We start from the raw sequence: 16,510 nt of genomic DNA, 5'->3' as shown, positions 1-16,510 counted from the left end.
GAGACATGCAAATGATATATTTCAGTAGACATTTCATTGATAGTAGCATTGCATTCATCTTTAGTTAACTCTACTAAGTTTGTAGTGAATACCTGACTACTGCTTCCAGTGTTTTCTTCTAGTTCTGTGGAGTTGGCCATTAGAGCAAGATTTACAAACTCCTCCTCTTCATCAGAATCATCTCCAGCTGCCCAATCATCCTTTATGATGAATGCCCTTTCGTTTTGCTTGAGAAGTTCATAATATTTCTTTTTGTAATCCATCTGTTCACTGGACCTCTTCTCAGCTTTTGGCATTCTGACAGTTGAAGCACTTGAATTTGGATCTATCCACCATGCTTCTGTCAGGCTTGGAATTGCCTTTAAATGATTTTGCAGGGTTGAAGTTCTTCTTGAATTTCAGTTTGGAGAATCTTCTTGACAAGAAGGCCAAGTGCTCGTCAATCCCATCACTTTCTTCACCAGAGTCAGCTACATCTTTTCTTTTTCCTTTGCTTGATTTCGAGCTCTCTTCTTTGACCAACTTCTTAGTTTCTTCAACTTGAGATTTTCCCTTGTCCTTGACTGTATCATCAAGAGATGCAACTAAAGCCACAGATGAGTACCCTTTCTTTTGGCTTTTCTCTATCTCTTCATCTTGTTCCATTTCAAGCTCATAGGTCTTCAAAGTTCAATACAGTCTCTCAAGAGTGTAGTCTTTGAATTCTTGAGTTTTTCTGAGAGAGACTGTCATGGGTTTCCATTATTTGGGAAGTGCTCTCAAGAATTTCAAATTTGAATCCTTAACTTGATATACTCTTCCAAAAATCTTCAGATCATTTAACATCTTTTGAAATCTGTTAAATGTGTCACTTAAACTTTCTCCAGCCTTGAAATGGAAAGACTCATATTGTTGAATCAGGAACTGCATTTTGTTTTCTCTCACTTGCTCATTCCCTTCACAGATGGTCATAATGGTGTCCCAAACTTCTTTGGCACTTGTGCAGCTGATAACACTATCAATCATTTCTTGATCCAAACCATTGAACAGAAGGTTCATGGTTTTCTTGTCCGTGTGCACTTCTTCAGTATCTTCTTGAGAGTATTCATGGATAGGTTTTGGAATCATTTTACCTACCATGTCTTCACCATCAGCTCCAATATTGGTACAAACCTTCATGGGGACATGAGGTCCTTTTTCAATGCAGTTGACATAACTCTCATCAATGGACAACAAATGCAGATGCATTCTAACTTTCCAGGGAAAGTAGTTATCTTTGTAAAGAACAGGAATCTTCACTCCAGCATCCTTCTTTCCCATCTTTCTCTAACAATGTTGATCTTTTTCCCTGTTTGTTGGGAACCTGGCTCTGATACCAATTGTTATTTTACACCAACTATGAGAAAGATTGTAAAAGGGGGGGTTGAATACAATATTTTACAAAATAAAAGATTCAAGTACAAGAATACTTAAAAACTGTAAATTAGAAAAATACCAAGTATTTAAAAATACGGGTGGATTGAATGATCCACCCGTGAGATTTTAAATTGAAGAATCCGTGGATTGATTACAATTCTCACAGCTGCAGGTTCATCACTTGAACAGTTTCTAACTCTCAGAATTTTCTCTCAAGTTTTTGAACACATTCAACTGATGCTACTAACTTGGTTATATACTCCAAGTTTTACAAATTTTTTAGCTAGAATACAAATTGCACTCTAATCTAAACAATGCTGCACATCTTTGTCTTATGCATGCTTTCTGAGATGTCTTCATCTTTGACTATCATCTTGATTTGATTCAGATTGCATTGCATTAGATAAGAATGTTTCTGGCTCTTCTTTATTTTCCTAATCAGGCTTCCATGTCTATTTTGGTGTAATTCGATCCATGTGATTTGTCAGGCTTAAGCTTAAGTCACTTTCAACTGCTCTTTGTTTCATCAGTTGAAAACTCTAGACATTTTCCAATGCTCTTTGTTTCATCAGTTGAAAACTCTAGATATTTTCAACTGCTCTTTGCATCATCAGTTGAACGAATTACAGACTTCATCAGTTGAGTGCTGTTCTAGTCTAATCAGTTGAATTCCTTAGCATCATCAGTTGAATACTTTGTCTTCAGTTGAATGCTTGGTTTTCATCAGTTGAAACATGATCCAGTCTTCATTAGTTGAATAGTTACATCTCATCAGTTGAATATCCTTCACTTAGATAAAATTACATGGCATTGGATATTTACCATTGGCCACCCTATTCTATCCATCCGTTGATAATTCTCAAGGACAAGAAATATAACAATTACAACTGAAATTTGATAAAGCCTCCAAGTAAGACATGCTACAGAGTGTTTATGTTATCATCAAAAATTATTGATTCCTAACAGTCTTTCAGCTTTAGGAGAACGAGAATATATATAGGCTATAGTAGGGATCATGGACCATTTGGTCAAGCCTTCCAATGACATTCCGGGACAGGCCCAATGTCATTAAATATTAATTCAATCCACTAAAGAATTTGAAGCTGATTTCTCCAGGGCCATAATAGTGGATGTGTTTTATTATGATTTACATAATTCTTGATTATTGTTATTATGTGTTTCTTGTCTGTGTTGTTATGCCATGTGATACTAACCCTTCGCATGCTAGAATGACATGGACATAGGGATGTTTTTCATTAATACTTTAATCATGCTAGTATGCTGCCATGTAGGGCTGTCAAAAAAATTCGAAAGATCCGATATCCGTCCGAAAAATCCGCAACCGTATCCGAGAAAAAGCGGATATTATTCGTATCCGAAATAAAGCGGATATTATCCGTATCCGAATTCATGATATTCGAATCCGAAATTAAATACATATATGATATTTAAATTATATAATATATAAGTATATGTAATTAAAATTTTATTTTATTTAGCTTGTAGTGTGTGTATATGCATTAAATAATACATCTACATAATTTTTATATAATTGTACAAATACTCAAACACTTTATACATATATAAAAATATTATTTGAGCTTAGTCATCAAAAAATTGTTTGAAAATCATCGCTAATACGGTAGAGTCATCAAAAATATCCGACATCCATCCGAAATATTCGCATCCGTATCCGAGAAAAAGCGGATATTATCCGTATCCGAAATAATGCGGATATTATCCGTATCTGAATCCGGCCATTACGGATACGGATACGGATATAGGCATATCCGTATCCGAATTATCCGTTTGACAGCCCTACTGCCATGTTATGTGTTCTTTGTGTTGCTATTACCATGATAATATGCATGTGGACTTCGAAGAAATAACATAGGGCGATGCATCTAGATTAAAATCCTCAAAGTAAATTCTAAGTGGGAGAGGGAATTAATATGATATTAAATCCCACGGTCTCCATCATTGTTTGTATGTAATTTAACATAAAACGAATATAAATTATGTATACGTCACCCATCGTGGCATGTAATTTATGGTGTCTAGAATGTTATAGATATTACTGGAGCAAACTTCTTAAATTAATACGAATAGATACGAACTTTCTTTATCTCTGATTTGGGGCGATTTCTAAGGCTTATGGGTATTAAATGAGACCGATGTGACTCCTCCACTGCCTAAAAATCAAACCATTGACGAATATTGAATTGAAGTATTCTATTCAAAGAATATTGGAAGGTATACATGCCGCCCATCGTGGCGTACCAAGTTCCATAGGTTTCGGTTAATTTAAGATTTGATGATGGTATACACTTAGCTATGAAAAATAATATAGACCACCCCAAAGTGGCTTGTTGTTTAGTAATAGGACCGAAGTAACTTTTAAACAAATTTAGGTGGTATATATGTCACCCATCGTGACGTACCAGAAACTTATGGTGTTTAAACGTTAGTGCATTTAATTTTAATAATTGTTAGAGGAACCAATAGGTCTTAATTCTTAATGCACCCTCCTTTATGTGTAATGTGATTTTATTCATGCATGATTCTCAGGATAAAATGGGCTTTAATCCACTGTTCACCATACTTAAGGATAACAAACTTACCGGACCTAACTATATTGAATGGAAACGTAATTTGGACATTGTGTTGACTGCTGAGGAGTACAAGTTTTGCACTTATGAACCCAAGCCTGAGCAGCCTGCTGCTGATGCTCCTGATGAGGATAAGGAGTATTATAAGCGGTGGACAAAGGCTGATGAGATGTCGCGATGTTACATTCTGGCAGCAATGTCGGGTGTTTTGCAGCATCAGCATCAGGCTATGGCCACTGCTTCGGATATGCTCTTTAATCTCAAGGAACTTTTTGGAGATCAGAATAGGGCTGCTAGGCAGGTAGCCATGAAGGCTTTAATGAACACTCAGATGGCTGAAGGTACACCTGTAAGGGATCATGTTCTCAAGATGATGTCACATCTGAATGAGATAGAGATCCTTGGTGCTGAGCTTGACGAGGAAACCCAAATTGACATTATCCTTATGAGCTTGCCCAAGAGTTTTGAGCAGTTCCGTTTGAATTACAACATGAACAAGAGGCAGTATAGTCTTGCGGAACTGCTGACAGAAATTCAGGCAGCTGAAGGATTATTTCGCCAGAGTGTTCAAGTGAATGTGGTTGAGAAAGGTTCTTCATCTAAGCCGAAAGGCAATAAGAAGAAGAAAAAGGCTCAGACACAGAAAGCTGTTAAGGTAGTGGGAGTTCAAGGTGGTGTGAAAAAGCCTAAGGGGAAGTGCTACCGGTGCAAGCAGTTGAGTCACTGGAAACAGGATTGTTCTCTTCCTAAGAAGACAAACAATACTGGTATGTCTCTTTCTCTAGTTACAGAAACATTGATAGCGGCAATATCTACGAGCACTTGGTGTGTAGATACTGGAGCCACTGATCATGTTTGTAACTCTATGCAGGGGTTCCAGCAATCCAGAATGCTTAGAGATGGTGAGATGTACGTGTTCATGGGAGATGCTACGAAAGTAGCAGTAGTTGCAGTAGGATTTATTCATTTATCTTTTGGTTCTGATAGGATTTTGGGTTTGAACAATTGTCTTTATGTACCTTCTTTTAGAAGGAATTTGATTTCAGTTTCTAAACTTGCTTTGGATGGTTATAATGTTTGTTTGGATCGTAATGTTTCTATTATGATGAATGAACGGATTATATGTTCTGGTACATTGCAAGACAATTTGTATATAATTAATCCTAGTCAACCTGCACTGCAACTACAACATAGGGTATTGAACAACACATCTTCTACCTCTACTAAAAGAAAGGAACCTTCTAGTTTTAAGCAAACATATCTTTGGCACTTGAGATTAGGTCATATTAACTTGAGGAGGATTCAAAGACTGGTAGTAGACGGGTCTTTAGGCTCATTGGCAGTAGAGCCATTTCTAGTTTGTGAATCCTACTTGGAAGGTAAAATGACCACTAGGCCTTTCAAGGCAAACGGGAATAGAGCCAAAGAAGCCCATGAATATCCAAGCAAGAGGTGGTTATGAGTATTTCGTCACTTTCATTGACGATTATTCTAGATATGGGTACGTTTATTTGTTGCGCCGTAAGTCTGAGTGCTTTGATAAATTCAAAGAGTACAAAGCTAAAACGGAGAAGCGACATAATAAAAGTATCAAGTCACTACGATCAGATCGTGGTGGCGAATACTTGCTTGGAGAATTCAGGGAATATTTATCAGAAAATGGGATAGAATCCCAGTTGACTGCACCAGGCACACCCCAGCAGAACGGTGTAGCAGAGTGAAGGAACCGGACTCTTTTAGAGAGTGTTAGATCGATGATGAGTTATTCGGATTTGCCCAAGTCCTTTTGGGGACATGCCTTAGAAACAGCAGCTTATCTTCTGAACTTAGTACCTTCTAAGTCGGTTCCTAAAACCCCCTTAGAATTGTGGACCGGTGACAAACCGAGTGTAAGACATATTCGGATATGGGGTTGTCCAGCACATGTGCTGAACAAGAACACGACAAAGCTAGAATCTCGTACAGAAGTAAAGCTGTTTGTAGGCTACCCCATGGGAACAAAAGGTTATTTATTTTGTAGTCCTAAGAATCGGGATGTCACTGTTAGCACCAATGCAAGATTCTTAGAGGAAGACTATATAATGAATCACAAACCCATGAGTAGTATCGTTTTAGAGGAAATAGTGGGAGGGACGAATAATGAACCTGTAGTACAAGTAGAACAACCATTGCAAACTGTACCACCTGTCACTAATACCGCACCAGTTCCACGTCGTAGTGGGAGGGTTGTTCGACAGCCTGACAGATTCATATTTTTGGGAGAGTCTTTGGACTTAGTCTCTGGTGAACATGATGATGATCCCCGGACATACGAAGAGGCAATACAAGACAAAGATGCAAATCTTTGGCAAAAGGCAATGGATTCTGAGATGGAATCAATGTATTCTAATCAGGTCTGGGAGCTCGTGGAACCACCCAAAGGTGTAAAACCTATTGGATGTAAGTGGATCTACAAGAAATAGAGGGGATCAGATAAAAAGGTGAAAGCCTGGAAAGCAAGACTTGTTGCGAAAGGGTATACTCAGAAAGAAGGTATCGATTATGAGGAAACCTTTTCGCCGATAGTCATGCTTAAGTCAATCCATATTATTTTGTCTATAGCAGCTCATCTCGATTATGTGATTTGGCAAATGGATGTGAAGACAGCTTTCCTTAATGGAAGTCTTGAAGAAACCATCTATATGCAGCAACTAGAGGGATTCATTAAAGAAGGCCAAGAGCATCTTGTATTGGAACATTCGCTTTGATCAGGCAGTCCAGTCGTATGGATTTGATCAAAGTCCAAGCGAAGCATGCGTGTATAAGGGATGTGAGGGAAATGCAGTGGTTTTTCTAGTGCTTTATGTTGATGACATTTTACTCATTGGAAACAATGTTAAGATGTTGTCTTCAATAAAGGCATGGTTGTTCAAACAATTTGAAATGAAGGACTTAGGTGAAGCAGCATACATCCTTGGGATCAAACTTATAAGGGATCGCAAGAAAAGAATGTTGGCTTTATCTCAGGAGCCCTACATAGATGATGTATTAGCTCGTTTTAACATGCAGGTCTCCAAGAAGGGTAACTTACCCTTCAGACATGGAGTTACTCTATCGAAGAGTCAGTGTCCTTCGACACCTAAGGAGATAGAGAACATGAAGGCAGTTCCTTATGCTTCGGCATGTGGAAGCCTAATGTATGCAATGTTATGTACGAGGCCTGATATTTGCTTTTCCGTGGGCATGGTTAGCAGATACCAGTCAAACCCAGGACAAGAACATTGGAGTGCTGTAAAAGCAATATGCAAGTACCTGCGAAGGACTAAGGAGTATATGTTAGTTTACAAGTCTTCTGATTTATTGCCTCTGGGATATACAATCAGATTTCCAGACAGATAAGGATGAGAGAAAGTCCACCTCGGGATGTGTTTTTACTTTGGGAGGTGGAGCCGTAATATGGAGGAGTGTGAAGCAGAAATGCATCGCAGACTCAACCATGGAAGCCGAATATGTGGGAGCCTATGAGGCAGCCAAAGAGGCTATATGGTTCCGAAACTTCCTGCTGGATTTGGGTGTGGTTCCTAATTTGCCTCAGCAAATCACGATTTATTGTGAGAATACTGGTGTTGTGGCAAATACCAAGGAACCACGGGCCCATAAGGCAGCGAAACACATAGAGCGTAAGTATCACCTCATACGACAGTTCGTTCAGCAAGGAGATATCATTGTGGCTGATATAGCATCGAAGGATAAGGCATATCCTTTCATGAAAAGCTTACCAGCTAAGGCTTTTCAGGAGCATGTGGAAGCGATAGGAGTCAGATACTTTGTCGCATAGTTATATGGTTGGTAGTGGATTGCTTGTAATAAACACTGATATACTCAAAGAATATCTTGAGTATAAGTGGGAGATTGTTAGGGTTATACTGAAATATTCGTTTGAAGTATATAACAATTATTTGAGAATCTTGAATGCATGTTTTCACATTGTCTGTATATTATATATTGTAGACAATCTAGTATCAAATGGGATAGCAGAAGATTAGATTGTCAAACTCCTTATATAATATGATAAAGGTTCACGGTCTAGATGGTGTTAGACAAACCATTGGGACGACTGGAGTATTATTTGGAAATAGTTTATCTTGACTATTGAATAATACTTACATACTTTGTGTATATTGAACGGGATAAAAATAGTAGAATAATTGTTTCTTTTATTCTGACAATAAAGAACTAAGATTCTATGATGTTATTAATGCTTAAGTTCTTAATCCGGATATAGTGATTGACACTTGTATTTAATGCACATGCCTTGACTCATAAGTTAAGTAATTTATTTTAAATTATGAATTTATGTATTGTGCAATGACATTATATACAGAGTGGGATATTGACTATAAAAGGAAACCATGTCCGAAAAATATATTCGAGTGATGATGTCCACTTGAAAGCTCATAAAGATAATTATGCTTTAGTCCTGCAGGCAGATTTGTTCTTGCATAATTATAAGGTTGAGAGGATGATCAAGGATAAAAGATATTGATTAAATTAATTGTCAGAAATTAATTTAATTATGGACATGCGATATCTTAAACATGGGGAATTTATAAGCAATTAATATGGGAGCCGAATTAAATAATTAATTTACAGAATTAGGAAAGGTAGTGCAAATATTAATTCTTTAGTGGATTGAATTAATATTTAATGACATTGGGCCTGGCCCGGAATGTCATTGGAAGGCCTGACCTAATGGTCCATGATCCCTACTGTAGCCTATATATATTCTAGTTCTCCTAAAGCTGAAAAACACACCAAAACGAATTCATCCTAGAGTTTGAGAGAGACAGACGTTTTTCTCATGGAGACAACTAGGGTTTTGGGTTTTCGGAGCATTAAGGAGAGGCACACCTTGGGAGATCGAAGGCCACACTTCGTCCAAGGAGAATCAAGGAATACAGTAGAAGACGTGGATTTAAATCGCTTGCGCCGTAGCGATTAAGGTAAATATTCTGTTCGAACTTTTAATTAGTATCATAAAACGCAGTGCCAAGGTCCGATTGTTCCTACAATCACAATAAATCGTGATATGCTGTGGCAGCTTAGGGACCAAATCCAAATCCAGCAGGAAGTTTCGGAACCATATAGCCTCTTTGGCTGCCTAGAAGGCTACCACATATTCGGTTTCCATGGTTGAGTCTGCGATGCATTTCTACTTCACACTCCTCCATATTACGGCTCCACCTCCCAAAGTAAAAACACATCCCGAGGTGGACTTTCTCTTATCATTATCTGTCTGGAAATCTGAATCGGTATATCCTAGAGGGAATAAATCAGAAGACTTGTAAATTAACATATACTCCTTAGTCCTTCGCAGGTACTTGACTATAGCTTTTACGGCACTCAAATGTTCTTGTCCTAGGTTTGACTGGTATCTACGAACCATGCCCACGACAAAATAGATATCAGGCCTCGTACATAACATTGCATACATGAGGCTTCCACACACCGAAGCATAAGGAACTTCCTTCATGCTCTCTATCTCCTTAGGTGTCGAAGGACACTAACTCTTTCATAGAGTGACTCCATGTCTAAAGGGTAAATTACCCTTCTTGGAGTCGTGCATGTTAAAACGAGCTAATACGTCATCTATGTAGGGCTCTTGAGATAAAGCCAACATCTTTTTCTTGCGATACCTTATAAGTTTAATCCCAAGGATGTATGCTGCTTCACCTAACTCCTTAATTTCAAATTGTTTGAACAACCATGCCTTTATCGAAGACAACAACTTAACATTGTTTCCAATGAGTAAAATGTCATCAACATAAAGCACTAGAAAAACCACTGCATTTCCCTCACATTTCTTATACACGCATGCTTCGCTTGGACTTTGAACAAATCCATCCGACTGGACTGCCTGATCAAAGCGAATGTTCCAATACCTAGAAGCTTGTTTAAGTACATAAATAGACCTCTTCAGCTTACATACAAGATGCTCTTGGCCTTCTTTAATGAATCCCTCTGGTTGCTGCATATAGATGGTTTCTTCAAGACTTCCATTAAGGAAAGCTGTCTTGACATCCATTTGCCAACTCTCATAATCGAGATGAGCTGCTATAGATAAAAGAATACGGATTGACTTAAGCATGACTACCGGCGAAAAGGTTTCCTCATAATAGATACCTTCTTTATGAGTATACCCTTTCGCAACAAGTCTTGCTTTCCAGGCTTTCACCTTTTTGTCTAATCCCCTCTTTTTCTTGTAGATCCACTTACATCCAATAGGTTTTACACCTTTGGGTGGTTCCATGGGCTCTCAGACCTGATTAGAATGCATTGATTCCATCTCAGAATTCATTGCCTTTTGCCAAAGACTTGCATCTTTGTCTTGTAATTCCTCTTCATATGTCCGGGGATCATCATCATGTTCACTAGAGACCAAGTCCGAAGACTCTCCCAAAAACATGAATCTATCAGGATGTCGAACAACCCTCCCACTACGACGAGGAACTGGTGCGATATTAGTGACAGGTTGTACAGTCTGCTGTGGTTGTTCAACTTGTACTACAGGTTCATTATTCGTCCTCCCACTAGTTCCTCTAAAACGATACTACTCATGGGTTTTGTGATTTATTATATAGTCTTCCTCTAAGAATCTTGCATTGGTGCTAACAGTGACATCCCGATTCTTAGGACTATAAAATAAATAACCTTTTGTTCCCATGGGGTAGCCTACAAACAGCTTTACTTCTGTACGAGATTCTAGCTTAGTCACGTTCTTGTTCAGCACATGTGCTGGACAACCCCATATCCGAATATGTCTGAGACTCGGTTTGTCCCCGGTCCACAATTCTAAGGGGGTTTTAGGAACCGACTTAGAAGTTACTAAGTTCAGAAGATAAGCTGCTGTTTCTAAGGCATGTCCCCAAAAGGACTTGGGTAAATCCGAACATCATCGATCTAACACTCTCTAAAAGTGTCCGGTTCCTTCTCTCTGCTACACCTTTCTGCTGGGGTGTGCCTGGTGCAGTCAACTGGGATTCTATCCCATTTTCTGATAAATATTCCCTGAATTCTCCAAGCAAGTATTCGCCACCACGATCTGATCATAGTTACTTGATACTTTTATTATGTCGCTTCTCCGTTTTAGCTTTGTACTCTTTGAATTTATCAAAGCACTCAGACTTACGGCGCAACAAATAAACGTACCCATATCTAGAATAATCGTCAATGAAAGTGACGAAATACTCATAACCACCTCTTGCTTGGATATTCATGGGTCCACATAAATCAGAGTGAACAAATTCTAACACTTCTTTGGCTCTATTCCCCTTTGCCTTGAAAGGCCTAGTGGTCATTTTACCTTCCAAGCAGGATTCACAAACTAGAAATGGCTCCACTACCAATGAGCCTAAAGGCCCGTCTACTACCGGTCTTTGAATCCTCTTCAAGTTAATATGACCTAATCTCAAGTGACAAAGATATGTTTGGTTCAAACTAGAAGGTTCCTTTCTTTTAGTAGAGGTAGAAGATGTGTTGCTCAATACCCTATGTTGTAGTTGCAGTGCAGGTTGACTAGGATTAATTATATACAAATTTTCTTGCAATGTACCAGAACATATAATCCGTTCATTCATCATAATATAAACATTACGATCCAAACAAACATTATAACCATCCAAAGCAAGTTTAGAAACTGAAATCAAATTCCTTCTAAAAGAAGGTACATAAAGACAATTGTTCAAAACCAAAATTCTGTTAGAACCAAAAGATAAAAGAATAACTCCTACTACAACTACTGCTACTTTCGTAGCATCTCCCATGAACACGTATATCTCACCGTATCTAAGCATTCTGGATTGCTGGAACCCCTGCATAGAGTTACAAACATGATCAGTGGCTCCAGTATCTACACACCAAGTGCTCGTAGATATAGCCGCTATAAATGTTTCTGTAACTAGAGAAAGAGACATACCAGTATTGCTTGTCTTCTTAGGAAGAGGACAATCCTGTTTCCAGTGTCCCGACTACTTGCACCGGTAGCACTTGCCCCTAGGCTTTTTCCCACCACCTTGAACTCCCACTGCCTTCACAGCTTTCTGTGTCTGAGCCTTTTTCTTCTTCTTATTTCCTTTCGGCTTAGAGGAAGAACCTTTCTCATCCACATTCACTTGAACACTCTGGCGAAATAATCCTTCCGCTGCCTGAAGTTCTATCAGCAGTTCCGCAAGACTATACTGCCTCTTGTTCATGTTGTAATTAAGGCGGAACTGCTCAAAACTCTTGGGCAAACTCATAAGGATAATGTCAATCTGGGTTTCCCCATCAAACTCAGCACCAAGGATCTCTATCTCATTCAGATGTGACATCATCTTGAGAACATGATCCCTTATAGGTGTACCTTCAGCCATCTGAGTGTTCATTAGAGCCTTCATGGCTACCTGCCTAGTAGCCCTATTCTGATCTCCAAAAAGTTCCTTGAGATTAAAGAGCATATCCGAAGCAGTGGCCATAGCCTGATGCTGGTGCTGCAAAACACCCGACATTGCTGCCAGAATGTAACATCGCGACATCTCATCAGCCTTTGTCCACCGCTTATAGTACTCTTTATCCTCATCAGGAGCATCAGCAGCAGGCTGCTCAGGCTTGGGTTCATAAGTGCAAAACTTGTACTCCTCAGCAGTCAACACAATGTCCAAATTACGTTTCCATTTAATATAGTTAGGTCCGGTAAGTTTGTTATCCTTAAGTATGGTGAACAGTGGATTAAAACCCTATTTTATCGTGAGAATCATGCATGAAAAAAATCACATTACACATAAAGAAGGGTGCATTAAAAATTAAGACCTATTGGTTCCTCTAACAATTATTAAAATTAAATTCACCAACGTTTAAACAACATAAGTTTCTGGTACGTCACGATGGGTGACATGTATACCACCTAAATTTGTTTAAACTTTACTTCGGTCATATTACTAAACAATAAGCCACGTTGGGGTGGTCTATATTATTTTTCATAGGTAAGTGTATACCATCATCAAATCTTAAATTATCCGAAACCTATGGACTTGGTTCGCCACGATGGGCGGCATGTATACCTTCCAATAATATTTAAATAGAATAGTTTAATTCAATATTCGTCAATGGTTTGATTTTTAGGCAGTGGTGGAGTCACATCGGTCTCACTTAATACCCATAGCCATTAGAAATCGCCCCAAATCAGATATAAAGAAAATTCGTATCTATTCGTATTAATTTAAGAAGTTTGTTCCACTAATATCTATAACATTCTAGACTTCATAAATTACATGCCACGATGGGTGACGTATATATAATTTATATTCGTCTTATGTTAAATTACATACAAACTGATGGGGATTGTATATTTAGATGCTAAGAAAGCCCGAGTGGCTATCTAGAATCCAGCGTTGCCCCACTTAAGGCCCGAGTCTCGCATATGGACATATAAGAGAAACTTAGTTGGGGTTGGGCTCAATTAGGGGCCCAGCTACGAGCCATAATTCTGCAGGGCTGCTAACTCTCACGGATAAACGTCCGGGAGTCCATGATAAACACTAACACTCGAAGATAAGAGTTCTGTCTTATCTTTGGCACCGAAGCATACTTCGATAAGAAGTCTGATACAAGGAATCATATTTCCGTTCGACTTCTAACTCCGAAGCATCTATATAAAGGGCTCTACCCCTCCAAACTAGAACTACGTTTTGGGCTTGATTCTTCTCTGAGCAGAAGATACGTAGGCATCTCGCACCGAGACCAGTCCAAAGCACGAATCGCTCGCACCCCTCGTTTTCTAATCAATAACATTTGGCGCCGTCTGTAGGAAGAAGACGACAACCATGACAAACCCGAGAATACGTTCTGAAGTACATGTTCCAACCACCGGAATCCCGACCGGAACGGTCCCCATCACCCCCTCCATCCCACTCGGAACTACCGCTGCTCAAACCACCGTACCTATGATCTTTGGCACGCTGCCCCCATTGACTCGGGTGATTGCAACCGTTACCGATGCCGGCACCCATTATTCTAATGTTACAACTACTACCCGCGGGGGTAATGAAGATGGCCGTATAACTGATTATGACTCCTCCGACTCGGAGCAAGAACATGAAGCCCCTCCTCGAAGGAGAAGAGATACAGACCACACTCGGAGCCGCCGACGCCGCTCCACGCAGCACGATAATGAGCCTCGGGGCCGGTTACCTATGAAGAAAGAATTCGGGCTTATGAAGAAGAAATTGCACGATTGAAGAGAGATCAGGCAAGAATGCAACCTCCAGAACCTAAGGATGAAAACCCTCGTCGATCAAGTATGAACCAGATTCACTTATTGCCTGCTGGCGACCCCGATAATCCCGTTCCACCATTTACCGAAGAAATCATGGCTGCAAGAATCTCTAGGAAATTCAAGCTCCCAACCATCAAAGCCTATGACGGCACGGGTGACCCTGCTAACCTCGTCCGGACCTTTATGAATGCACTGTTGCTCCAGCCAGTCACAGAGGCAATCAAGTGCCACGCTTTTCCTCAGACTTTAAGTGGGATGGCGCAACACATGTACAGTCGCTTACCCCCAAATTCTATCTCTTGTTTTGCTGATTTGAGTAGGGCCTTCATAGGACAATTCGTGGGAAGCAAAACCCATGCCAAGAGTTCTGCTTCATTGATGAATTTGCACCAAGGTAAGAATGAATCCCTCCGTGAATACATGAATCGTTTTACTAAAGAGGTCCTGAAGGTCCCTGACCTAGACCAGAAGGTAGCCATGATTGCACTCCAGCAAGGAACCACAGATGACAATTTTCGTCGATCTTTAGCTCAGAGGGCCCCGGACAATATGAATGACTTACAAGAAAGAGCTGGGAAGTATATTAAAGCCGAAGAGAGTTTAAGAAAGTCCCAGAACAATCATGGACCGAACACCAACTTCAAAAAGCGTGGAAACGACACGGAATATAATGCCGAGAATAAGTACCCCAAGAGAGACGACGATGAAAAGTCCCCTGTTAAAAAGAAATTGGGACCGAGGTTCACTGAATATGCTAGGATTAATGCCCCAAGGAGTCAAATTTTAATGAAAATTGAGGAAGATGAAAGTGTTAGATGGCCGAAGCCTATAAGAACCGACCCGGAAAAACGAAACAAAGATCTATATTGTCGATTCCACAAGGACACCGGACATAAGACTGATGACTGTCGACAGTTGAAGGATGAGATTGAATTTTTAATTCGAAGAGGCAAGTTGTCCAAATTCACTAAAGATGGAGACAAAAATCAGGATCGTGGAAGAGATAACGGTGACAAAAGAACTCAGCCTCGAGGGCCGGTAATTAATGTGATCTCCGGAGGACCGACAGCTGCTGGTACTTCCAGTAACTCAAGGAAAGCTTATGCAAGAGAGGCAATGAGTATAGTTGGGGAACCCCCGAAGCGGGCAAAGATTTATTATGCTTTTGATAATGTAGATCTGGACAGGGTTAAATTCCCCCATGATGATCCCCTGGTAATTACACCCGTGATTGGAAACTCGTTTGTGAAAAGGGTACTTGTCGATAGCGGAGCTTCGGTGGACATCTTGTTTTACGATGCGTATGAGAAGATGGGATATTCCGATTCACAGCCGACACCCTCGGACATGCCTATATACGGTTTCAATAATGCAGACACACGAATTGAAGGTATGATTCAGCAACCAGTAACTATGGGTGCCGAGCCTAGACAGGCCACATGTATGTTGAACTTCTTGGTAGTTAAAGCCTCGTCGACCTACAATGCTATTCTCGGAAGAACAGGGATACACGCTTTCAAAGCAATCCCATCTACCTACCATCTAAAGGTTAAATTCCCGACTAGGAACGGAGTAGGAGAGGAAATTGGAGATCAGAAAATGGCTCGAAGTTGTTATGTTGGAGCACTGAAATCAGGAGGAGTAGGGGGCAAGTATTGCCCATAGAGGACCTTGATGTCCGTGAAGAAGAGGCAAACCTGCCGAGGATCTGGTTCCCGTCCCACTGTACTTCACGAAGATTTGAAGCAAGAACTGGTGAAGTTCTTAAGGCAAAATCGTGATGTCTTTGCTTGGACGGCGGCTGATATGCCAAGGATTGATCCCCTATTCATGACCCATAAGTTGAATGTGAATCCTGAAAGGAAGCCTATCAAGCAAAAGAAGAGAAATTTCGCTCCTGAAAGGCAAGAAGCCATTAAGCAGGAGGTCGATAAGTTGTTGGAAGCAGGGGTTATTGAGGAAATTCAATTTCCAGAATGGTTAGCTAACCCCGTTATGGTCAGGAAGGCTAATGGGAAGTGGAGGATGTGTGTAGACTTCACTGACTTGAATGATGCTTGCCCGAAGGATTGTTTCCCTCTTCCAAGAATAGACACACTCATAGATGCTACCGCTGGTCATGAGATGCTAAGCTTTATGGATGGCTTTAGTGGATATAATCATATCCGGATGGACAAGGACGACGTACCCAAGGTATCATTCATCACTAACTTTG

General features: G+C 40.0%; 2 protein-coding genes across 2 annotated transcripts; both read left to right on the top strand.

Annotated features, from left to right (window-relative positions):
- Positions 1-3,969: 3,969 nt before the first annotated feature.
- LOC135152775 (uncharacterized) lies at positions 3,970-4,632 on the top strand (the record flags this gene model as incomplete). The annotated part of the gene is made up of 1 exon (XM_064093871.1): positions 3,970-4,632. A coding segment is annotated over exon 1 (663 nt), but the record flags the coding sequence as incomplete, so codon positions are not given.
- A 9,642-nt stretch (positions 4,633-14,274) lies between these two features.
- On the top strand, positions 14,275-15,960 carry LOC108221449 (uncharacterized). The gene has a single exon (XM_064093870.1). It carries the CDS (start codon positions 14,275-14,277, stop codon positions 15,958-15,960), a length of 1,686 nt encoding a protein of 561 aa, XP_063949940.1.
- The last annotated feature ends 550 nt before the right edge of the window (positions 15,961-16,510 follow it).

This window comes from Daucus carota, chromosome 5, assembly GCF_001625215.2.
Source record: "Daucus carota subsp. sativus chromosome 5, DH1 v3.0, whole genome shotgun sequence".
NCBI lineage: Eukaryota > Viridiplantae > Streptophyta > Magnoliopsida > Apiales > Apiaceae > Daucus > Daucus carota.
The sequence above is the reverse complement of the archived record's forward strand: the minus strand, read 5'-3'. Positions and strand labels throughout refer to the sequence as shown.